A 23,422-nucleotide genomic window follows, 5' to 3' on the forward strand; every position below is an offset into this window, starting at 1 on the left:
GGCCGGGCGGTGCCGCGGGCCCGGCCCTCAGCCTCGCTGCCGGCGCGCCCGTGCGGCGCGGGATTGGCCAGAGCCCGCCTGACCGCGCTGGGCTCTGATTGGTTAGGGTGGGGCCGTGGGCGGTGCTGCAGGGAGCCGCTGTCATGGCGGAGCTGAGCGAGGCGCTGCTCTCCGTGTTGCCGTCCATCCGGGTGCCCAAGGCCGGCGACCGGGTCCACAAGGACGAGTGCGCCTTTTCCTTTGACACGCCGGTAAGCGCGCCCCGCGGCCGGCCCGCCCGGCTGGCCGGGCTGCCCCCCGCTCCGGCCCGCTCCCGGCCCACCCGCCCGTCGGGGCGCCGCCCGCGCGGGGCGCGATGGGACTTGTGGTTCCCCGGCGGCCGGGGCGGCCCGCGGCCGGGCGGAGCGCGGGGCCCTCGGGGACTACAGCGCCCGGCGTGCCCCGCGCCGCGCCCCTCCCGGCCGCGGCGCGCTGGGGGCTGTAGTCCTGGGGCCGGAGCGGGCGTGGGCAGGTCGCTCGCCCCGTTCGGCGCCGGCCCGGCCCGGCCCCGCGCGCCCGGGGAGCGGGTGTCGTCCCGCCGTCCCCCCGTTGCGGGGCCGTGCCGGGACTTGTAGTCCGGCGGGGGGCCGGGGCGCGCCCCGCGCCCGGCCCTTGGCGCCGGGGAGCGGGCCGGGGGTCCCGCCCTGCCCGGGTCTGAGCCGCCCCCCCGGCCTCACCGCGTGGCGTGGCCCGTGAGGCGGGGAGGGGGGGGCGGGGGGGGGGCGAGCCGGTGCTGTGTCATTAAGATGGCAGTGGTCCCTTCTCCAGCCGTCTCCACCCCGCCCGGCATCCCTGCTCCTCCCTCCCTGCCCCCGCCTGGCCCAGGCGGACCTGGGCAGGCCCAGGCGGCGGGAGGGCAAGGTGCCCCCCTTGGCCTCCTCCGCAGGCGCCCGCCCGGGCTGTGTCCCGGCCCGCCAGAAGAAATGGGCTGCGGCTGGAAGATACGGGTCCTTCGAGGAAGCAAGCGCCCGGCAGCCTGGCCCTCTTTCCCTCCCCAAGCCCCACGGTGATGCCTGTCCGTGCGCTCCCCGCTCTGATTCAGTCCCAGCTGCTTAATGCTGGGAAGCAGGCTGAGAGCTTCTTAGTGGTTTCCCTCTTTTCCAGCCTCTGTATTTGGGCCCCTCGCCCCTTCGATTTAAAAAGGGCGTCTCTGCTGAATGAGCGTGGCGTTTTCCAGGTGTTTGTGGGATGGGGAAGGCTCATTCTGCATCCGTTTCGGAGCTTCTCCCGAGCTTTTGAATGCAGCAGCAAAAATAAACAGCGGTCTGTTAACCTTCCTCACGCTGTCGTTTGGCAAAGTTCCCTATGGCACTGGGAATTATGCTTTCAGACAGGGTGGCACAGTTTTGTTGGTAGTGATCGTGCCGTGCTCTGAACGTGTGAACTGTGCGTGCCAAGGGCCTTTTGCGAGATCAGCTTCTGAGGAAGCTCAGGCTTCCCTGATTCAGTAGCATCCTGCCGTACGTGAACAGGCACATAGGTTTTCAAATACATCGTCGTGACAGGAGTGCCTGTTCTTCTGGGACAGCCAGGCTGGGGCTTGCCATCTGATTTCCGACTAGCTACTAAGTGGCTGGTTTGTAGGAATGAGCTGTAGCCATGATTTAATGAGTAATGAATAGTGTTCCCAGAGCTAAGTCTGTGCCTATCCTAGCAGTTGGAATGGCATTCTTTGCCACCTCCCTTCAGTTTTTCTCTCTCCTCCCTTCCAGGAGTCAGATGGCGGCTTGTATATCTGCATGAACACGTTCCTGGGCTTTGGGAAGCAGTATGTGGAAAAGCACTATCAGAAAACAGGCCAGCGGGTCTACCTGCACCTCAAAAGAACACGTAAACCGGTAAACAATAAAAAGACGTACAATCAAACTTGTTCTGAAATTGAGAGCTGGGCTATGTCTCTGTATTCAGTCAGATAGAGTTCTCTCTCCTGAAATGTAACTGATGTTTTTCTTGGTGAACTGAGGTACACCGGTTCTTCAGCTCTGCTTATGTTGAACTGTAGTATGGAGTGCCCACGCTATTTCTGCCTGGCCTCTTTCGGTTTTCAGAGCAGCTTAATTTCGATCCTTAAGGCTTGCCACAGCTTGCCTGTCCCCCTAACTCTTATTTCCCTGTTTCTTCTCAACGCGATAGAAGGAAGAAGACGCCAACTCCAGCGCTGGGGACCCCCCGAGGAAGAAACCAACTCGCTTGGCTATTGGTAAGAACGCGCTCGTGTGCTGTATCGTCGTTGTTGGTTTGGACCCGTCCTCTGGAGCTGCCTGGCTTCGTGGCATGTCTCCTTTGCCTTTCCTCTTCTGGGCTAGTTGAAGCTAGTATCCCCGATGGAATTCAAGCTTCTCGTTTCCTGGTGTGTCTTAGGTGGGCAATGACTGCAAAACAGTCCTTGAGGTGGTAGTTCTGTTCTGTGTTCAAAGTTGCATCACGTTTTCTGTAGGTAAACGTGTTTTGCATCTTCTCTTAACTCTGCCTGCCTGACTCGGCTTGGTGTGGGTATAACCAGTGTGGGGCTGTTGCTCTATATGGATGCGTCCAGCGTGGGGCTGAAGTAAGTTTGATAAAATGTGTGGGTCTGAGAAAAGTCCGTTTGAAGTTTCTGGTAGAAAAACTATTTTTTAAACTTCTGAGAAATTGAACTCGTGTTATTTCTATAGATGGGGAAGAAGTTACTGGTAAATGCTGTATTAACATTTTTGGCTTGGTAGTTCTTTGAAATACAAGGCTGATTCTGGAGAAAATACACATGAACTTTAAAATACTGAAAAGGAGCCCTTTTTCGGAAGAACGGGGCTGGTATTCCTTTACTCTCTTGCACCGACTGCAAAGGCTGTCATGGCAATCAGTGAAGATGCTGCTTATTTGGAGCAGTCTCGGCTAGTAATTTCTGAACCGTTATGGAGATTCATAAAGCAGAGGATAGGAACATTTTTTTTAGCAGTAACAGGTTCTTGGCTTGCTGGAAGCTGACCACTAGAGGGAAATCCAGAACCCGGACCATGCTCTTCTTGCTTTTTGCTCACTTTTTCCCTGGCTGTGCCATTGTGTAGCAGACGCCTGGTGACTCCACTGCTGCCACAACGCAAACACCAACATTAAGACTTCCAGCTGCTCCCTGTTTTTATGGTGAGGTGAATGGAGTCCCAAAGGCCACTTCTGGCAAAATTGAGACCAGAATCTACGTTTCTTCAGATAGCCAGTGCTTCTATATAGAGGATTAAGCTGCTTTTGGAGAGGTGCGGCTCAGTCTGCATTGTGAGTTCGTTCTGCATCCTCAGTTCCACAAAGGTCTTGAGACAGGATTTGTCACTGGGTCAGCAAATAGGTGCCTGTGATAACAGCTTAGTGGCGTGAATGGAGAAGGAGAGAATAAAAGAAAGTATTAGCCCCGTAAGGCAGTGATCTTAAATCCAGGAGAGATTTTTTTTTCCCCCCTCTTTTTTAGCTAAACGGTGGTGGTTTAGCTAAGCCTAACATGGGAGATTTTTTAAAGTACTAGGAAGATTTAGGAGCAAAACGTTTTTGGCTGCAAAACGTAGCCCTTGACCTCTCTGTACCTCAGCTTCCCTCTCCATGGGAAAAAAAATCTATAGGGTTTGCCTCCCATGCCTGCATGTTGGTTGAAGGACTTTCAGAGTTTGTGGTGCTTAGATACAACCGTGGAGAGGGAGGCAGTGTACCTCATGGCAAGCTGTTGGCTAAATGTGGAGGGGAAAGGGCTAGGAGGTAGTCTGCTGGCTGAAGACCCTCTTCCTCAACTGGACCCTCAGAAGGTTCACGTAACCACCCGAGGGGACCTCACCGGTCTGTTTTAGTTTGTTTAGAGTTCAGGAATTGTGTAATACCATGAAGGATTGTGTATTGCTTAACTCTATGAAGTGGCGACAGGAGGTCTCTCTGGGGTGTGCTGAAGAGGCACAGAAGAGGATTATCTGGGTATGTCGTTGCATGGTGCTGGTGACTGTTTTCAGGTATTTCTAAAATCGCTCCGGCTTGCAGCATCTGCATTCATACGTGGCCGTTTGTGCATAGCCTAAAAAATGCAGGTATTTGAGGGGAGAGCTGCAGGAGGCACTGTGGGAACCGGGTATTTTTTTTCAATGTTTTAACTAAATGTGGTAACGGTTATCAGAACTGTGTCACGGACAGGATTCTTGAGGCTGAGGCATTAAACAGCAAAAATTCGTATTCCCTTCAGAGATTTGTTGCAGCGACAGATCTTCAGAGATCTGTTGCAGAGATCTATTGCAGTCACAGCATGCCATTTTTAAAGAAATAAAGGAAATTCAGTTAAAAAAAACCCATAGGGGGTTAAGGCTGCTCGTAAGCAGTCTTCTGCCCGTTTCCTTCTGGGATGTAAGGTGTCCACACTTGGAGAACAGGAAAGGCCGCGGTTTTTTCCTGAGTACTTACATAAATCAGAAACTGTTCTCTCCACTGCAAATGTTACTTTTCGGTGACCGTCCATCACGACTCTCGACAACTGGCAAATAACCCGCTATGTACGGAACTCCCATTTCTGTTTCAACCTCTGCAAAGCTTGGCTAGGTGGGCATGAGAAACTACTAGCACTATACCTTTCCTAAGATGACTTCTGTAATTCTGGATGTTCTGGTTCCAGGGAACTCCTTGCTTAAGTTCAGGACTCTGAACTGTCCTTCCTGGAAGAGGCAAGAAGCAGAGCCAGGCTCCTTAAAGATGCTGGTAGACTAGACCTTTGAACGGGGTTAGAATACGATCTCTTCATGCACATATCCGTCCGTCATCTTGGATATATGGTGAAGGATGAACAGCAGTGCTTCATCATGGCTCTGTTCTGGCGACTGTCTCTCTAGAGCACCTCTTTGTTCTGGTCGTAGTCAGGGTCTGGAGATACCCTCTAAGCACCTGTTAAAAAGAGCTGGGAAAAGCAAATCTATTGTCGCTAGGCTTATGTTTGCTCCTGTCAAGTCCACACCTCCAGCGGAGACTTTGGGATCCAGAAATAGAAGAAAGATTGTGGATTGTTGATCTAGAGCTTTGCCTTAGTCATGGTGCCTTATTCGTGTAAGCTGTGGGCAAAGAGGCCTCGGAAGCTATGTAGTGTTGCCTGTTACCGCAACATTTTTTCTTCCTGTAGGTGTAGAAGGTGGATTTGACATCACAGAGGAAAAGTTTGAATACGACGAAGATGTAAAAATAGTAATTTTCCCAGAGCATTTGGATATTCCTCGCGATGGGCTGGAGGGACTACCAGACATGGTCAGAGACAGGGTACGTTTGGGTGGGGGGCTGTGGTTTCTTTTGGTAAGGAGGAAACGCACCATTACAGAGAAAGAACTGCTGTCCCGTAAAAGGGATCCTGCGGAGCTGCTGGGAAGTCGCAGCGTGGAGTAAGAGAGGTTGTTCTGCACTTATACAGTGCTTTATATTACGGAGCCCTGGCTTGTGACTGGGGCTCCTGAATGCTTCCCTAGCACAACTGACTTGCTGATCTGAGCCTAGATGCGGAGCATTGTGGCACTGGAAGCTTCTCTCCTTGTGCCCTTCATCTTTTGTTCCTGTTGTCCTATTTCCAGATTGCCAGTGCAGTCGAGGCCATCCTGACAGCAGATTCAGCCTCACGGAAACAGGAGGTGCAGGCTTGGGATGGGGAGGTTCGGCGTGTATCCAAACACGCTTTTTCCTTGCACCAACTTCAGAATGATGTCCGCATCCCACCGTGGTGAGCATAGTACTGAAACTAGCTGTATCGCTCTGTATCCCACCCCCATCACCTTCTTCTCCTGTTCTCGACTGCAGCAGCAGATGAGACTTCCTCTGTGAGTCTCTGAGTGTGCCTTGTCATAGTAAATTGAGGGGAAGTGGCAAATTAAGGTATTTCAGGATGCGCTCCGAAGTAAAAGAGGAGTGAGAGTGCTTATACTATGGTCAGTGGGTAGTGATGTAGAGGGCTCGGGAGGTAGCACCCAAAGGTTTTCACCCTAATCTCTTTTTCTCTGTTCCTTGCCAATAGTGGCTGGAAGTGCAGCAAGTGTGACATGAGGGAGAACCTGTGGCTGAACATGACCGATGGAGCCATCCTCTGTGGTCGGCGCTATTTTGATGGCAGCGGTGGCAACAATCACGCGGTCGAGCATTATCGGGAAACTGGCTACCCGCTGGCTGTGAAACTGGGAACCATTACTCCTGATGGGGCTGGTGAGAAGGGGGATCCTGTGAAGGTTATAGATGCCAGGCACCACTCAGGCCTGCGGTCTCTGCGAAGGGAGCGAAGGGAGGATTTCCAGGAATTAGGCTGGTGCTGCCCATCTTATGACCTGGAACATTCAGTGTCATCCTGTCATGAACTTTCCCACTCTGACCTGCTTCTTGTGGCAGGAAAAGAAACAGCTGATAAAACCTTGCCTTCCTCCTCCCCTCCCTTGTAATTTGGAGGGGTTTTGAATAGTTATCCAGGTTGCCGTCTTATTTTCTGTGGTGGGACGTTTATCAAAGAATTTTGTGTGCAAAGCCTGAGTGGAGAGTATATGGCACAGTAACCCACTTCCCTCACTCCAGACATATCTATACCTCTGTACCTTGATCAGTGACAAAGTTGTTTGTCTTGTCACGTGTTTTGGAGGAACCTCAATATTCTGTCTGTCGTGCTGCTCTCCTGAGAGAGGAGAGAAACCCCAGCTGCTCGGTTTGTCAAAACTCCCAGTTCTGAGCACTCTGTTCTCTTCGTCCAGCAGTGAATGTTAGATCACAGGCCATTATAAGTCTCTCCTTTTCCTCTGTGTTCCTGCATAGACGTCTACTCCTACGACGAGGATGACATGGTGTTGGATCCCAACCTGGCGGAACACCTTGCTCACTTTGGGATTGACATGCTCAAGATGCAGAAGGTGAGGGGCAGGGGGTCATGGTCCTCCGTAGGCCCAGAGCAGGAGGGGAGCAACTCTGAGGTGTCTTAGCTGGCTCCCAGCTTTCTGTGGCTATGCAGAACCATCCCTGGTCAAGAAACCCTGGTTTTTTGTTAGGCAGAGAGTTGTCTCATCCACCTCTCTTCTTTCATTGCCTTTTTTGCCTTTCTTTCCTGTCCCTCAAGTTTATTTCCTTGGGGTTCTGTGTCAGTACTGAGGGCAGGGAGGTTCCCAGGCACTGAGCTTTGTTCCCTAGATTCAGTGTTAGTGTGTGATTTCCATGCCCCTTTCCAGGGGATGGTTCAGATTTCTCCCGTGTTTCTTATCATTCCTCTTTCTGTCCCAGGCGTTCAGATATTTGAAAACAATTCTTGTGTCTTCCTCCTCTTCTAATTTAATGGAACAGAATGGATTTGACTCTGTTTCTCTACAGCATCACGCTTTTCACACCTCTGATCTTCCCTTGAGTCTTCTTTGAGGGTTTTTCCTGTTCTTTCCCTCCGCAGACAGACAAGACAATGACAGAACTGGAAATAGACATGAACCAGCGCATTGGGGAGTGGGAGCTCATCCAGGAGTCTGGCGTGCAGCTCAAGCCCCTCTATGGGCCTGGGTACACTGGTATCCGTAACCTGGGCAACAGTTGCTACCTCAATTCTGTGATGCAGGTGCTGTTCAGTATCCCAGACTTCCAGAGAAAGTAAGTGAGCTTAATCACTCCTTTCCATTAGCCTGGGATCCCCTGGGATCAGTACAAAGGTCTCCTAGAGCTGGGAGCTTCTGTTACAGTATAATCAGGCTCAGAACTGTGTCATTACTAGATGAACCTGTACGTCCCTTAGATTACTCCGTCTTGCTTTGCAGGTATGTGGACAAGCTGGAGAAGATATTCCAAAGTGCTCCTTCGGACCCCACGCAGGACTTCAGCACACAAGTGTACGTAGAGTTTTGGTGAGAGAAGGAAGGCTGAGGCTGCCTGGGTGCGTCCCCTCTGCACTGCTACAGTGTGCTTTGCTGCAGGTTTCTCCCTCAAGCCTCGCCTCTCTGTTTCCGTGTCCATCGCCAGAGACACTGATCCTCGGTGATCAATAAGGGTCTAAGCCAGGAAAGTTCAGCTGAATGCCCTAGATGGAGAGGACAGAGTGCACCTCAGTGTTCATGAGAGGCTCTTAAATGCATTATGTGGGGAACACAGTAGCATCTGTTACCACGGGGGGATTTCTGGTAGGCATATTCTATCTGCGTGACAGCAAAAAGGTGCTTGCTCTCTGCAGCAGAGGGAGATGGCTAAAAGCAAAGAAATACATAGATTTAGGCAACTTCATTCTCAGTGGGTGATTTATATATACTTAAGGAGGCTTCCTGCAAGAGGTATTGTGCGAGCAGTATCAGGAGAATATACGGAAGAAGGAACACAAGATTTGGGAGGGTGTTGCACTTTAAATACGTGAATTCTGTGCTACATCCGCTCTAAAACAGCGAAGTGGTATATGGAGGTTTGGGGTGGAGGAATGGAAGGTGGCATTTGTGGAAGGGAGTTCCGTGATAAGGGAGGATTCTAAATTTGGACAGGCTGGGGTGAGTTGTTCACTGCGGAGGGGATTAGGTTGAGACAGCTGGAAAGATTTTTCCTTGGGCAAAGGGAGGAATTGGTAGGGTTTGGTTCCAGACAAATGGCAACAGTGATGGGGAGGGACTGGAGTGAAGTGGAATAGTTGGAGAGTCTGAGCATAGGAGGAAATCGCTGAACCTTATTGTTGTCCATTGAGCGCCTCGTGCAGTCATTCTTGATCTTTCCCCTGGGAAAACGTGATCAGTCTGCTCACAGCAATGCTATTTCTGGCTCAGACAATTTCACTCTGCCCTGTTGTCTCCTGCACAATCAGTTTGATACGCTGCTACTTTACCCGCATCAGGCTGCAGCTTAGTTCGGCTGTTGCGCAGCTGCTGCATGGCTCAGCACTGGCTGCCTTTCTGTGGGGAAAAGAAAACTGTTCCTTTACGTTCTCCCCACTGGGCAAGCAGTGGTTGAGAATGGTGCCCAGAAGCCCTAGTAACTTTCAGGTCAATGACGTCGCATGGGACCAGAGAGCAGACCAAGATGAGAAGATCTTGGCTGGTGCAGCAGAGAAAGCTGATCTCTGTGAGATTGACAGTCCATGGCAGTGTTAAAGCTGGATGGGTTGATGTGGCTGCTGGATTATGTGGGATTGCAGAAGCCTTTTTGATGCTAACAGTGACTTCATCATCATTCCAGAGCCAAACTGGGCCATGGACTGCTTTCTGGGGAGTATTCAAAGCCAGCTTCTGCAGATGGGGAACAGCAGCCCGATCAGAAGGTGAGACTTGGATACAGCATCCTCATGATGTGTGTGTTGTGTGAGGCATTGTGTGTGTTACGTGGGGATGGAGAGAGAACCCTTTCTGAAGATGTGTCCTGGGGATCGTTCCAGGGCCCTGTCACCTGACGAAAAGGATGGCTAAGAGCAGAGTGCCAGATGCCAGGACATGTGCTTAGCAAATTATAACCACCTTCCTCTTCCACCTTGTTATTTGCAGGGTATGCAAAATGGCATTGCTCCACGCATGTTTAAATCCCTCATTGGAAAGGGGCACCCAGAATTTTCCACTAACCGACAGCAGGACGCCCAGGAATTCTTTCTGCACTTCATCAACATGGTGGAGGTAATGGTTGCGTCTGTCTGTCAAATCACGGAAAAGCCCGGCTTTGGTTCTTCCCCACAGCAGGGGGTGAGGAGCAGAGGTGAGAAGCTGGCAATCGGGTAAGAGAGAGGGAGAGAACACAGGGAAATGGGCCAGCTAGCACCTGCAGGAGCAGAGGAGGAGAGATGCTTGGCCATGTTTTCAGGGCTGATTCCTTGGGGGAATCTCTGCCGGGAGTGGTACAGCTGGAGATGTAAATTGTCTTCTTTAGGAGCAGGAATGGCATGGGTTCCTGGGGTACAGAAGTTGGCTCTAGTTTACTCTTTGCTGTCTTTTCCAGTAGGCTGGGTACAGAAGCGAATACTCTTTAGCCATGTCCTGTGTAGAACCGCCGCTACTGCAGATAATTATTTCTGGCATTCTGATGTTACGTCTGTCCTTCTAATCTATCCTTCTTCAGAGGAACTGCCGCAGCTCGGAAAACCCTAATGAGGTCTTCCGTTTTCTGGTGGAGGAGAAGCTGAAGTGCCTGGCCACAGAAAAGGTGAAATATACCCAGCGTGTGGACTATATCATGCAGCTACCCGTGCCCATGGATGCTGCACTCAACAAAGGTCAGTAACGTGCCAAGGCCAGAACAGTAGCAAACACTGTGTTTGGATATTGTACTTTTATTACAGAACTCCTTAAATGAGGAAGGGACTTCCTCAAGGACTGGCTTTGCCACTTCCGAAGCCAGATCGATCCTTCACCTGCTTTTGTGGGATCAGGCTGATTTCTTCAGAGGTGGTGTGACACGGTGATGTCCCTCTAGAACCTTTCCCTCCGACACCACAAGCTGGGCTGTGATTCAACAGCAAAACAGGACTGCAGTGGCAGAACAGTGCTCTGGAAGGCGTTGTCTACTTTGTGCTCCGTTCCTGATGGCGTGTATCTATAGGCCTATTCTGCCTCTGGGTGTAGCTTACACCAGTTGCTTTGTAGGTAACTAGAGGTGGTCCTTGACTCCTCTGCTTTGTTCTCTAGATGAACTACTGGAATATGAGGAGAAGAAGCGGCAGGCAGAGGAGGAGAAGCAGCCGCTACCTGAGCTGGTGCGAGCCAAGGTGCCTTTCAGCTCCTGCCTAGAGGCCTATGGAGCTCCAGAGCAGGTGGATGATTTCTGGAGCACAGCCTTGCAGGCCAAGTCTGTGGCTCTCAAGTGAGTGTGCGTGAGTGACCAGCTAGGCCGCGACGAACTTGCTATAGCTGCATTTTTGGGGACTTCTTTTAGTTGCTTGGGGAAGGAGTGTTACCAAAGCTTTGCAGTCCTCCACACCCTGGGCCCATGGAACGTTGAGGCGAGGGGGAACCAGTCTGCCAGTGCTGAAGTGATTGCCCCCAAGGGATTACAGTGGGCAGAACAGCAGTGCTAGTGAAATCCTTACCATCAGATGTCAGTTGCTGAGGGGCTGTGAAAATACAGTGATACTCCAGAAAACCAGCAGCTTTTATTCTAAATTCAGAATTTAGCTTTAAAATCAGTACTGACAGTATGGCAACACAGGTCTTGCGTGGTCTCTGAAATTTCTTTAAAGGAAGTTTTCAGCTATTAAAGTTTGAGCAAAACGCTGAGTGTAACAGACGCGCGAGTTATTTTAAAGAAGGCCAACATACGTGCTAATAGCAAGGTTTAAAAAACAGCTTTAATTTGTCTCACTGTCTGCAGCACATGCAACAGCGCAAAGGGGTAGTGAGAAGATCACAAACTTAAGCAGCTTCCTGCTGTGATGCTACTGACTCTTCTTCTGCAATGAAAGAGTAGTCCTCAAAGAACTGGAAGTGTTTTTCTAACAAATATTCTGTTGTTAAGCAATAGCTACTATAAACGAACAGTCAGTAATCTGATCACATTGAAAAGTAACATTTTGCTTCTAAGTAGTGAGTCGTGTTCAAACACTTGGTAAGAATTAGCATTGAACATATACCGTTGCTTAAACTGATTTTACGGCACGTTAGAATTATCCCCTGATAATAACTATCTGTCTCTCTTACTACTGCTTCTTCTTACTACTGCTTCTCCCTTCACAAACATTCCCCTCTGTTTCATAGATTCTAGACACCCTCTCTCTCAAACGGTCTAACTAAATAACGTTTGGTCAAATTCAGTTAGCTTAAAATTCACTGCTTCTGCTTTGTATCTGAAGAAGTGCTCTCGTGCTTGAAAGCTTGCAGTTCCTGCAGCTGTATCTGTCGGTCTAAGAAAAGATGTAATTTCTTCTACCTTCCTTAAAGGTTAGACTTTTAATTAAATACTAAAATCTGAGGAGGCTTGTAAAATACAGGATTGGAAGGTAGGGAACATGTACTGTTTTTCCTCATCCCCCAAGATTTTGTAAATGTTGCATTCCGTCTCTTCTTGTCAGAGCATCGGCTTCAGAAATGGTTCTGTGTTGGAGGAGCTTTAAGCTCAGCACAGGAGAGCTGCGCAGATACGTGTATCCCCCCCTTAGGACACGCCTCCACCCTATTCAATGATTTCTTGAATCAGCTAGGCGCCCTCGAGCATTGCTGCCGAAGTATTTAGAAGTATTGTTTATCTCTTTCAGAACAACACGGTTCGCCTCTTTCCCGGATTATCTGGTGATCCAGATCAAGAAATTCACTTTCGGTCTGGACTGGGTGCCCAAAAAGCTTGGTAAGAAGGATGAGAAGTACGGAGCATATAGGTATTGGGAGTCATATATGGGTATTGTGGTCGTTACTGCAAAGAGGAAAGTAACGACCCCAAAAGGAGCTGCAGACTGTAGCGTATCGCATCCCCGGGGACTTACCCTTCTAGATCTCCCAACCGAGTCCTCTGTTTCTGCCCCTTTCGGGGAGGCTGAGCAAGACTGTGTCTTGCAGATGTCTCCATTGAAATGCCAGAGGAGCTGGATATCTCTGCGCTGCAGGGAACAGGGCTGCAAGATGGAGAAGAAGAAATGCCAGACATCGCACCCCCACTGGTGACACCAGACGAGCCCAAAGGTAGCCTGGGGTTCTATGGCAACGAGGACGACGACTCCTTCTGCTCCCCTCACTTCTCCTCTCCGACATGTTAGTGATTCTCCTCCTCTCTTCCTGATGCCTGACTCATTTCCTTGCTCTCCTTGTCTTGTCTCCCATGATAGTGGTTTCCACCTGCTCAGACTTTCCTTGTCCCTCTGTCAGCGAATGCCGGCTGCCTCCCTTGCATGCCTGTTACACAAGGGTGTTATGCAAGGGAGCTTCTTGATTCGTGTTCTGTGGAAGATGGGGAGGTGGCACGTCTAGTGCATTTAGAGGGGGCAGAGCCAGGGTTTATACAAGATTTAAATGGCAGAAGTATTTTATTTTCACAAAACGCAGTGGGAGGTAGGGTTTGGAGGGTAGGGAAGAGCCAGTGCTCCTGGGTTCATGAGTTGAACCCTTTTGTTCCCTGGGTGCCTGTCTGTGAGATGGCGCTTCTGCAGAAGAAAGGTAGCAAAGGATGAGAAGAGCAGAGAGACAGAACTGGAGTGGAACGAAGCCAGGAAACAGTGGCTTGGGGGATGTGTGACACTGCACAAAACGGAGCAGGCAGGGCTGGGTGGGAGTGGGTGGCTCTCATCTCTCTCTTCCCGCAGCACCCATGTTGGACGAGTCGGTGATTATCCAGCTAGTGGAGATGGGCTTTCCCATGGATGCCTGCCGCAAAGCCGTGTATTACACAGGGAACAGTGGGGTTGAGGCTGCCATGAACTGGGTCATGTCACACATGGATGATCCGGGTATGAGACCACACGGCCGTGGTGAAGCTCACTGCATCTGGGCCGTCGTACATCCTGTCCCACTACCGCAGTGGAAAACTGAAGTAGCTGGGACCTCGGACTGTACGTATCCCTTTTGGAGAGATCTAACTGCTCTGAGCTCTGTTCTGTTTTCTGCTGCAGACTTTGCTAACCCGTTAGTTCTCCCTGGATCCAGTGGACCGGGGTCAACTATTGCCTGCCCAGACCCTCCTTCAGAAGACAGTGTGGCCACCATTGTCTCCATGGGCTTCTCCCGGGACCAGGCTATGAAAGCGCTTAGAGCCACGGTGAGAGGCGTGGGGGATGTCAGTGAAAGGATATTCCCAGGAACAGGCATTCCCAAGTTCACGGTCTTCCCTTCTTCCTTCCAGAACAACAGTCTGGAGCGTGCTGTGGATTGGATCTTTAGTCACATTGATGACCTCGATGCAGAAGCCGCTATGGATATCTCAGAAGGGCGCTCGGCAGCTGAGTCCATCTCTGAATCTGTCCCTGTGGGTCCTAAAGTGCGCGATGGGCCTGGAAGTGAGTTCCCATCAGTAGGAACATTGGATTTGGGGGTGCAAACTCAACGTGGCTTTATCCTCCCTAATCCGTGCCGTACCACGGGTTTTAGCAGCAGCAGCTGCCGCAGAGCTGGTCTGGCTCTGTTGAGGTGGAAGCAGGGAGGAAAAGGAGAGGGATGGCAAAGTCGGGTATAGACCCTTCAGGCTGGGGATTACCTGGAAGCTAGTAAGAGAGAGGCAGGGGAAGCATCATCAAGTGAAAGACGGGAAGGGCTGTGCTGCTTTTCCCCAGTCATCCCGGGAGGCTTTTCTGTTCCTCAGGCTCCCATTGAAAAACCAGGTTCCAGTCTCTGTGCAGAATCCGTGCCAATGCTGCTCGGCTGCTGGGTGCCAGAGGGAGGGGGAAATCTCTGCCGTTACCCACCCGGCACCCGTGGGCCAAATAAAAGAGTTGGAAGAGAGAAGGCTAAGCGGCAGTTACTGTCTCCTGATTCCCTGCACGTTTGGCCTTCAGGCCAAATCCTCACAGTCACGCTTGGCAGGGACCCGCTCCCGAATTACTACCCAGCAGAGCTTCCCGCAGGGATCCTTTTCTAGAGAGGGCCTTGCACAGGGTGTTTTGGGGTAAGACGCCTTTCTGTCTCTGATCGTTCCTCTCTTCCCTTCTCCTCAAGAATATCAGCTGTTCGCCTTCATCAGCCACATGGGCACTTCGACTATGTGTGGACACTACGTTTGTCACATCAAGAAAGATGGCAGGTACGAGGGATTTTCACAGCGTAAGGGGGCTCCGAGGTACAGCTTTAAACCGCTGTCCTCCCCCGTTTCTTCAGCCGTCTTGGGGGGTCGGGGATGAGAGCGGGCGCGGGGAATCGAGTTGCGTCGTAGCCGCAGAACGGCGTCCCTGAGCCCCCCTTCTGCCTGTTGCAGGTGGGTGATCTACAACGACCAGAAGGTCTGTGCTTCTGAGAAGCCCCCCAAGGACCTGGGCTACATCTACTTCTACCAGCGGATTCCCAGCTAGAACACCCTCCTGCTGTGGGTGGTGGGGGGAGAGTGGGCTGAAGGCGTGGGGGGGGAAGGGGTGGGGGCCGGGAGGATGAGAGCAGGGTCCTTCTCTCCCCTGCGCCTCTCTCCCCACTCGTCCCTCCGCGGCCTCTCCGTGGGGACACACGGGGAGAGGAGAGTTCCCTGACTCACAGCCTGGGGGCTGGAGCCCCCCCTGCGCCGACATGAGTGAAGGGGGGTCCGGGGGGGGTGGGAATACCTGTGTTTCTATAGGAAATGTCCTCGCTGTCCCCACCCCCGTGACACAGCCCTAGTGCTTTGCTGCTTGGTGGGATGGGGCCACCTCCCTGCTGGCTGGAAAGGGGCGGGGGGGGCTTGTGTGTACGTGTGGCTTGTGCGTGGGGGGGGCTCCTCCTGCCCGCCCTGCCGGGGAGGGCGCGGGGCGGGCAGCAGGGTGGGCCACGGGCGGCGCCCCCCCCGCCTTGTGTGCCCGTTACATGCCAAAATACACGAGGGACAAAATAAAAATCGAAATACACCACACCACACCCCCCCCCGGCCCCGTTTCTGTCTGCCCTCGGCGCCGCCGGGGCCCTGCGGGAGCCGGGACGCGAGTGGGGTGGGAGCCGCGCAGCGCCCCCGTCTGGCCGCGCGGGGCGAGGAGCGGAGGGGCGGGGCCAGCGCAGGGGCGGGGCCAGGGGCGGGGCGGGGCCCGGGCTATAAAAGCGGGCGCCGGTGTCCGCGCGCCGCCGCCGCCGCCGACCTTCGCCTTCCACCCGGTCCCGGTCCCGGTCCCGGCCGCTGCCCGCTCCCGCCATGGCGCCCAGGAAGTTCTTCGTGGGGGGCAACTGGAAGATGAACGGCGACAGGAAGAGCCTGGGCGAGCTCATCCACACGCTGAACGGCGCCAAGCTCTCCGCCGACACCGGTGAGGGCGCGGCCGCACGTAGCGCACGTCCGGCCCGGCGGGGCCCGGGGACGGGCGGGGGAGCGGCAAATGTCAGAGGGCGGCGGGGGCCTAAATATAACCCGGCGGCGGGGCTAAATATACCCGCGAAACCGGATCCGGGGCCGCGGATGCGTGCGGCCGGCTCGCCTCCGGCTGCGGCCCCCCGGAGGAGGCCCGGGCCCGCCGGCAGCCCGGCGCCTCTCCCCCGGCCTCGGCCCCGCCGCCCGCGGGGTGCGGAGCTCCCTGTGCCAGCCGCGCCGGGCCCGGTTACAACCGCAGGCCGTGGCCTGGCCGTCGGCCCGGTCCGCCCGCTGGAACGGTCCAGTCATCGGGGGGCGGGGGGTGCTCCCGCGGCGGAGGGTCCCCCAAATATCGGGGGGGGGGGGATTCCCGGTGGGTGCCCGGGCCGCGGTCCCTGCCCTGCGCCCGCCTCGGGGGTGACGGCCTCCTTCGGCTCCCAGAGGTGGTCTGCGGAGCCCCCTCCATCTACCTGGACTTCGCCCGTCAGAAGCTGGATGCGAAGATCGGGGTGGCGGCTCAGAACTGTTACAAGGTCCCTAAGGGCGCTTTCACCGGAGAGATCAGGTGAGCCCGCGGAGGAGGGTGACGCCGGGGCGCCTCTGGGACGCGAGTCTCCCCCAGAGGCACGAGTCGTCTCCTTTCTCCCCAGCCCGGCGATGATCAAAGATATTGGAGCCGCGTGGGTGATCCTGGGCCACTCCGAGCGAAGGCACGTTTTTGGGGAGTCTGATGAGGTGAGTGACCCGGGGATGGCCCAGCTCAGATGTGCCTGCGAAGGGCTGGGGGGGCTGAGCGGTTAAAATACGACCCCAGGAGCAGGTCTGACTGTCGGTTGCGTTGTTCCCCTTCCGTCCCCAGTTGATTGGGCAGAAGGTGGCTCACGCTCTCGCCGAGGGCCTCGGGGTCATTGCCTGCATTGGGGAGAAGCTGGACGAGAGAGAAGCTGGCATAACGGAGAAGGTGGTTTTTGAACAGACCAAGGCCATTGCTGGTAAGGGAAGAAAACGGGTGCTGTTTTCTGCTTTGGACGTTTGGGAAACGGCCATCCGGGCTCTAACTGGGAGGCCACAATGGCCATCCTGGCCTTCCTTGTGAGGCTCGCAGATATCTTGCTGCAAACGTCCACACGCAGTAACGATCGTGTTAATAAAAGCGTGTTCCAGAAAGCTTTCCAGCTCTACCCTTCCCAGCGTGGGGCACTGTGCTTGCTTACACCTTCTCCCTCCTCCCCAGATAACGTGAAGGACTGGAGTAAAGTGGTTCTTGCCTATGAGCCGGTTTGGGCTATTGGAACTGGTAAAACTGCAACTCCCCAACAGGTACGAGCAGGGGGAAGGTGGCTGACTAAATGGCCAACTGGCCCTTCCCACCAAGAGATCTTTTTGAAGATTCTCTCTAAAGACTAAAAAAATTAGAGAAGCTCTAAAGAATCTCTCAAAGAGATTCTCCCTTCTCTTTGGAAGGGAACTGTACGCAGAGCATGTATTGCTCAGCCCTCAGTGGAACTCTTTCTGTTCCGTTGCAGGCTCAGGAAGTTCATGAGAAGCTGAGGGGGTGGCTGAAAAGCCACGTGTCTGATGCTGTTGCTCAGTCGACTAGGATCATCTATGGAGGTAAATAAATCTGAAGCCACTTTCTGGTGCAGGAAGCGCGTAGTTTCTCTGCTTGTTGCTGCAGCTGTACAACATGCTCTGCTGATGGTCAGAGCATGAAGAATCGCCTACTAGCCTGTTGTAGTAAATGGGAGATGGTTTTACTGTCAGCGGTGTAAGATGTGGCTAGTCTTACCTTTGTTCCCTGGCCCCATTTCCTAGAGCTGGCCACATCTGACCTTGAAATACTGCTCCCTCCTTAGGTTCCGTCACTGGCAGCAACTGTAAGGAGCTGGCCTCTCAGCATGATGTGGATGGCTTCCTTGTTGGTGGAGCTTCTCTCAAGCCAGAGTTTGTGGATATTATCAATGCCAAACACTGAAGCAGCCGGTGAGGAGCAGTCCCTTGTGGTTAAGAGCAAGAAACGGAAGCAAAAGGGACCTTTCATTGCACACGTCTCAGTACAGAGGCCTCCTCTGAGGCTGCCCCCCTCCACGGTCATTGTTCTAGCTGTGCTGCTAACCCCCACCACCATGTTGGAGTCCTGTTAGTGGGAGCCTGTCTCGGCAGAGTCTTGACAGCCTCCTCTCCGAATTGGCAAAATCCTCAGTTGCCTGTTGACCTGTAAGAGCCCACGGTCAACCTGGCTGGTACTTCCCCCCCCTTCTCTGCAGCGCTGCAGGGAGAGAGGGCCACCGGTGCTGGGGGAGGGGAAAAAGGAACCACACTCTCCTGCATCCTTCAGCTCCATCCGCAAGGAGCCTGTCAGCTTAGACCTTTGTGAGATGTCTTACCTCACCTGTGTCCTGTACTGAACAATAAATGGAAAAAAGAAAAAGCAAAGGTGTGTCTTGGATCTTATTCAGAAGCAGCTGGGGATGAGCAGTGTAGCGAGCTTGCTGCTTCTGGAGGTAGCTGGTTGCAGAGAGGGTCGTGTGGGGTTTTCTTCGAGGGTCCGCTGTTGCCCCAGTAGGCATTGCACAGGTTTAACCTGCGTCTCGCTGTCGTGGGTTTCACCTGCAGCATGCCCTGAGCACCTCGCTTCTGTCAGGTTACAGCTCTTCTTTGGGCCCATGGTGATTTGTGTGTGTCTTCTGACATGCGTTTCTCCGTTCCAGTAGCTGCTGGAGCACCTGGCTGTCCCGCTAGTGAGCTGATCTCTCCAGGCAGGCTCGGTAATGCACTCACCCTGCTCTCTCTGTGAGGGCTGGTAATTGACTTGCTGCTCGTAAAATGCGGTGCAGAGCACCTCCCTCTTTATGCAGGGAAGGTTTTTTGGGTGTGTGCTGAGGCTGTGCTTGGCTGCCTGCTTGCAGCTGTGTGCTGATGGGTGAGAAATCAAGACGAGATGAGAAAGCAAGCTGCTGCACCAGCTGGGAGATACTTGGGTAGTGCTAAGGGAAATGGAAAAGGAAATGCTTCACAAGGAGGAGCTTATCTGTGAGGCAGTGTGTCCTTGGGAGCCTGTGGGCAGTGCTTGGGTATGGAGCAGACGTGCGAAAGGACGCTTGGTCTGTTAACGCATGTCTGAGAGATCCTCTTCCATTTCATGTTTCTGGTCCACAGTAGCTTTTGCGGTTGTGGCACGTTCCTCCCCTGGTACTCCGCTGTCCGTGTATTGCCCTGCCAGCATCACCCAAGGGATGAAGGAGAAAAATCTTAGGAAACCCACTAAGGCTGCGGGTCCTCCCACTCTGCTGAAGTGCGAGGAAGTGTTTCTGGGAGGCTGCTGGGGCACGACCCCGCAGTTTGGTGCCCCAGGGCATTAGGATCAGCGTGACCAGAGCGGTATTGTCTCGACTGGGACATGGACTGTGCCTGAGGCTGCCGGGAGCAGGTAGCCAGGATGGCTCGCAGGGATCGGCCACGGGCAGCAGCTCTGCCATCAGTTCCCAGCCCTGCCCGCGGAGCTAGGCAAGAGCCCAGGAGAGTGACCTACATAGAAAAAAAACAGATGGGAGCTGAGCATCGATCTTGCTGCTTTGAGCAGAATACAGAGGCATAAAAGCATTTGTCTAATGAGGAGTAAACTCACGGAAAATAATTTCTGCATCAGCAGGAATGCCAGACCTTGTTTTTCTTCTTTTTGTCTGCTTTCTGGCAGGACCACAGCTCTCTGGAGCGGAAATACTGCCTGATCCCCACTGCAAATTGTAGTGGTTTTATCTTAAACAGGTTGCTGTTGGGGAAAACGCATTGTGCCAGATGCGACAGCCCGAAAGAGGCTGCTGTGGCTCTGTGTCCTCAGCCAGTAGCCAGGCTGAGCTTGTATTCCCAGTAGGCACCCACACACAAGCACACATATATACCACGTACATACACAATGGCCATGCGGATTATATGGCCAGTCACACAGCACTCAGATGAACACAGGACCAGCACCCTCATCCCACTCCCTCCTCTGGCTGAGCGGGATGGAGGTGTGCTAGTAAGCATGCAGATATATATGTGTATTTTTATATATATATATGCACACAGATATGTATGGCGTGGCTCCCTCCAGCAGCCGGGCTCAGGCAGTCTGCCCAGTAGCTGCCCCTTGATCCCAGTCTCTCCAGTCCCCCTGGTCCCCCAGTAGCCAGCTCCCCCGTGGTGCTCCGGCCCCCCCAGCCTCTTCGGCCACTGCCGGGACACCCCCAGTCCCCCGGGCAGCCAGCTCCTGCCCCGCAGCCCCCCCCCAGGCCCCCTCGCTGGCCGGTCTGGCTGCGCCCTTGCTGCCGCTCACACACTCGCCCGCACCCACAGGGCCCCAGTCCCAGCCCAGCCGCTGGCACCCAGACCCCCCCACACCCCCCGCGTGAGAGTCCCTGGCCCAGGGCAAAGTGGAAGGAGTTCAACGATAAGCGGGGACAGGCTGCGCCGATCAGGCGTCGGGCACGGCCAGACAAACCATCACAAACCATTTACGCGCAACCGGCCCTTTTTATTCCCATATCCCTCTGCTCTCCCACACTTACTCCTCCAAAATCACCTAGATCCCCCCCTTTCCCACCTTTGTTCCTCCCCCAAACATCCCATAACGAGTCCAGTGCAACCCCCAAATGCTCTTCCCCATCGTGTGTCCCGCACCCCTGACCACGGCGACCTTAATGGTCAGTATAGTTAGGTTTGGGGTCTTTTTTTTTTAAATATATACACCCTAAATAAAATTTCTCTCTTTTAAAGGTTTGGATTTCCTTGTATAATTTCTCTTGTTTCTTGTAAGTTCTTTGGTCACCTAGAAACAAGGCAATTGAGCCATGTGTTCCTGTTGTAAGACTATAGAAAACACCCGCATAGAGGCACGCACGACTTCTACCAGTCCGTTCTTCAGCACAAAGGGACGAGGGACGGGAAGAAAAGCATGTTGCGGCTTTTCCTCCAGCACCGATTTGCTGAAGGGCTCCTCAAAGCCTCGGAAAGCGAAGGTGAGAGGAGCTGGAGAGCTTTAGGTGTAGAGGGTGCTTTTTTGCAGGGGATATAGCAGAAAACCACATCATATGCAGGTTAATGACCAGGGAGTGAATGCAGATGGGGCGAGCGTAGCGCAGGACAAGAGGTCGGCGCCGGGGAGTCAAGCAGGATGAGGCGGGGGACATGGGCGGCAGCTCGCTGTGCCACCCCAAGGGGTGCTTTGCAGCAGTGGGGGGGTGACGGTGGGCACACGCACTGCGAGAGCGTGAGACCGGTGTCTGATGGTTGTGTGCCCACCTCCGCTTGGACCAGCTTATCTAATACTGACGTTGCCCGGGGGGGCTGCGAAGGAGCAAAGTGCACCGGAGGGAAAGGGAGCAAGGCCTTGGACTTTGGTACTAACTGCAAAACACTGGCGGCCGTCAGCTCTGAGCAGCATTCCCAGATGGAGAACACCCGTCTCTGCTCGGCAGCCGACGGGGGCACAGCCATGGGGGTGCCAAAGCCGGGCAGGCATCGATGGCATCTGCTGGGCACCGGCAGCCTCAGCCCTCCCCGGCTCCCCGGCCTGGAGGAGAGGGCTGAGGCAGTGTCACCTGCAGCCCCTCGGGACACTGTACCCCAAAAAGCCGCTTCCTGGCATCCGGGAGAGCGTGTCGTGGGAGGTTTCGCACTGACCCCCAGCCTAATTCTGCTCAACGTATTAATTAAACGTTTACCGGGGGGGACGTCTTTCCCAGAGACGCTGACCCCCTGCGTGACCACCACCCTGCGCAGCCCAGCCTAACTTCGAAGCTGGCCCCGTTTCGAGCGGGGGGGGTGGACGACGCGACCTCCAGTGGTCCCTTCCCACTGAAATGATCCTTCAATTCCCTGGAGACGCTCCCAAGAATTACGGATGTCGCCCAGCTAGGAAGGGCCGGGAGCGCTTGGGAAAGTCGAGCACGATCGCAAGGCGCTTCTGGCGAAGGCGAGACACGCGCTGAGCTTTCCACGCGGAATTTAATAGTGCGAACGCGGAGCCGTTGTGGCCGGAGCAGCGAACCAACGCAGACAGTCAGCTGGGAGGAGTGTTACCGGAAAAAAACGACAGGGAGCTGGGATGGCCGACGAACGGCAAACCTGCAGCGCCCGCTTTGCTGCGAGAAATCGGGTGTTAGCTGCGGGGTGCGCTAACCGGAACACTGCCGTGAAACAGGGGAAGTCCTTTTTTTTGGGGGGGAAGGTGTTACTCAGAGCTGACAGGAGTTTGGGTTTCACATTTGCCCTGTCTGAGGCAGCAGAAAGGTCCGGATTTGGGGGGGCAAGGATAACGCTGGCGAAAGAAGGGGTGTCTCTGGGAAAGCCCCGAGGATGAGGCCTGTGGGGCCGAGGCAGAGGCCGAGGGTGCCTGCAGCGCCCTACAAAACCCTGCAGCACCCTGCAGTGCCCTGCAGCACCCTGTAACGGCCTATAACACCCTACAGCACCCTATAACACCCTGCAACACTCTACAGCAGCCTGCAACACCCTACAGCACTCTGCAGCACCCTATAACACCCTACAGCACCCTATAATACCCTGCAGTGCCCTATAACACCCTGCAGCGTCCTACAACACCCTACAACACTCCACAGCACCCTAGAACACCCTGCAGTGCCCTGTAACACCCTGCAGCGCCCTGTAACACTCTATAAGACCCTATAACACCCCGCAGCGCCCTATAACACCTTATAACACCCTGTAACACCCTGCAGCGCCCTATAACACCTTATAACACCCTGCAGCACCCTATAAGACCCTGCAGCACCCTGTAACACCCTGTAACACCCTGCAGCGCCCTATAACACCCTATAACCCCTTATAACACCCTATAACACCCTGCAGCGCCCTATAACCCCTTGTAATACCCTATAACACCCTGCAGCACCCTATAACCCTATAACACCCTATAACACCCTATAACACCCTGCAGCACCCTATAACCCCTTGTAACACCCTATAACCCTATAACACCCTATAACCCTATAACACCCTATAACACCCTATAACACCCTGCAGCGCCCTATAACCCCTTATAACACCCTGCAGCACCCTATAACCCTATAACACCCTATAACACCCTATAACACCCTATAACACCCTGCAGCGCCCTATAACCCCTTATAACACCCTGCAGCACCCTATAACCCTATAACACCCTATAACACCCTATAACACCCTATAACACCCTGCAGCGCCCTATAACCCCTTATAACACCCTGCAGCACCCTATAACCCTATAACACCCTATAACACCCTATAACACCCTGCAGCACCCTGCAGCACCCTATAACACCCTATAACACCCTGCAGCACCCTATAACACCCTGCAGCACCCTATAACCCTATAACACCCTATAACACCCTACAACACCCTGCAGCACCCTATAACCCTATAACCCTATAACACCCTATAACACCCTATAACACCCTGCAGCACCCTATAACACCCTATAACCCTATAACACCCTATAACACCCTATAACACCCTGCAGCACCCTATAACACCCTATAACACCCTATAACCCTATAACACCCTATAACACCCTGCAGC

The 23,422-nt window shown here is 53.7% G+C and overlaps 2 protein-coding genes across 6 annotated transcripts; both read left to right on the top strand.

The window, feature by feature from the left end:
- The first annotated feature begins 143 nt into the window (after positions 1 to 143).
- On the top strand, positions 144 to 14,919 carry USP5 (ubiquitin specific peptidase 5). Of its 5 annotated transcripts, none has more exons than XM_059817301.1 (20): positions 144 to 251; positions 1,752 to 1,877; positions 2,173 to 2,239; positions 5,156 to 5,289; positions 5,595 to 5,740; positions 6,032 to 6,216; positions 6,811 to 6,905; positions 7,430 to 7,623; positions 7,788 to 7,859; positions 9,181 to 9,262; positions 9,483 to 9,608; positions 10,048 to 10,201; positions 10,614 to 10,788; positions 12,176 to 12,264; positions 12,474 to 12,665; positions 13,214 to 13,357; positions 13,520 to 13,665; positions 13,750 to 13,903; positions 14,559 to 14,643; positions 14,815 to 14,919. In XM_059817301.1, the coding sequence occupies exons 1-20, from the start codon at positions 144 to 146 to the stop codon at positions 14,906 to 14,908; spliced, it is 2,568 nt and encodes an 855-aa protein (XP_059673284.1). In that variant the 3' UTR covers positions 14,909 to 14,919. The 5 variants fall into 5 exon arrangements, with proteins under 5 accessions (XP_059673284.1, XP_059674034.1, XP_059674746.1 ...); XM_059818051.1 differs by having other exon boundaries at positions 12,474 to 12,596; XM_059818763.1 differs by lacking the exon at positions 7,788 to 7,859.
- A 737-nt stretch (positions 14,920 to 15,656) lies between these two features.
- On the top strand, positions 15,657 to 18,291 carry TPI1 (triosephosphate isomerase 1). Its single transcript, XM_059821247.1, has 7 exons — positions 15,657 to 15,820; positions 16,303 to 16,426; positions 16,512 to 16,596; positions 16,721 to 16,853; positions 17,096 to 17,181; positions 17,388 to 17,475; positions 17,718 to 18,291. Exons 1-7 carry the CDS (start codon positions 15,709 to 15,711, stop codon positions 17,834 to 17,836), a joined length of 747 nt encoding a protein of 248 aa, XP_059677230.1. The 5' UTR covers positions 15,657 to 15,708; the 3' UTR covers positions 17,837 to 18,291.
- Positions 18,292 to 23,422: the final 5,131 nt, after the last annotated feature.

This window comes from Gavia stellata, chromosome 1, assembly GCF_030936135.1.
Source record: "Gavia stellata isolate bGavSte3 chromosome 1, bGavSte3.hap2, whole genome shotgun sequence".
NCBI lineage: Eukaryota > Metazoa > Chordata > Aves > Gaviiformes > Gaviidae > Gavia > Gavia stellata.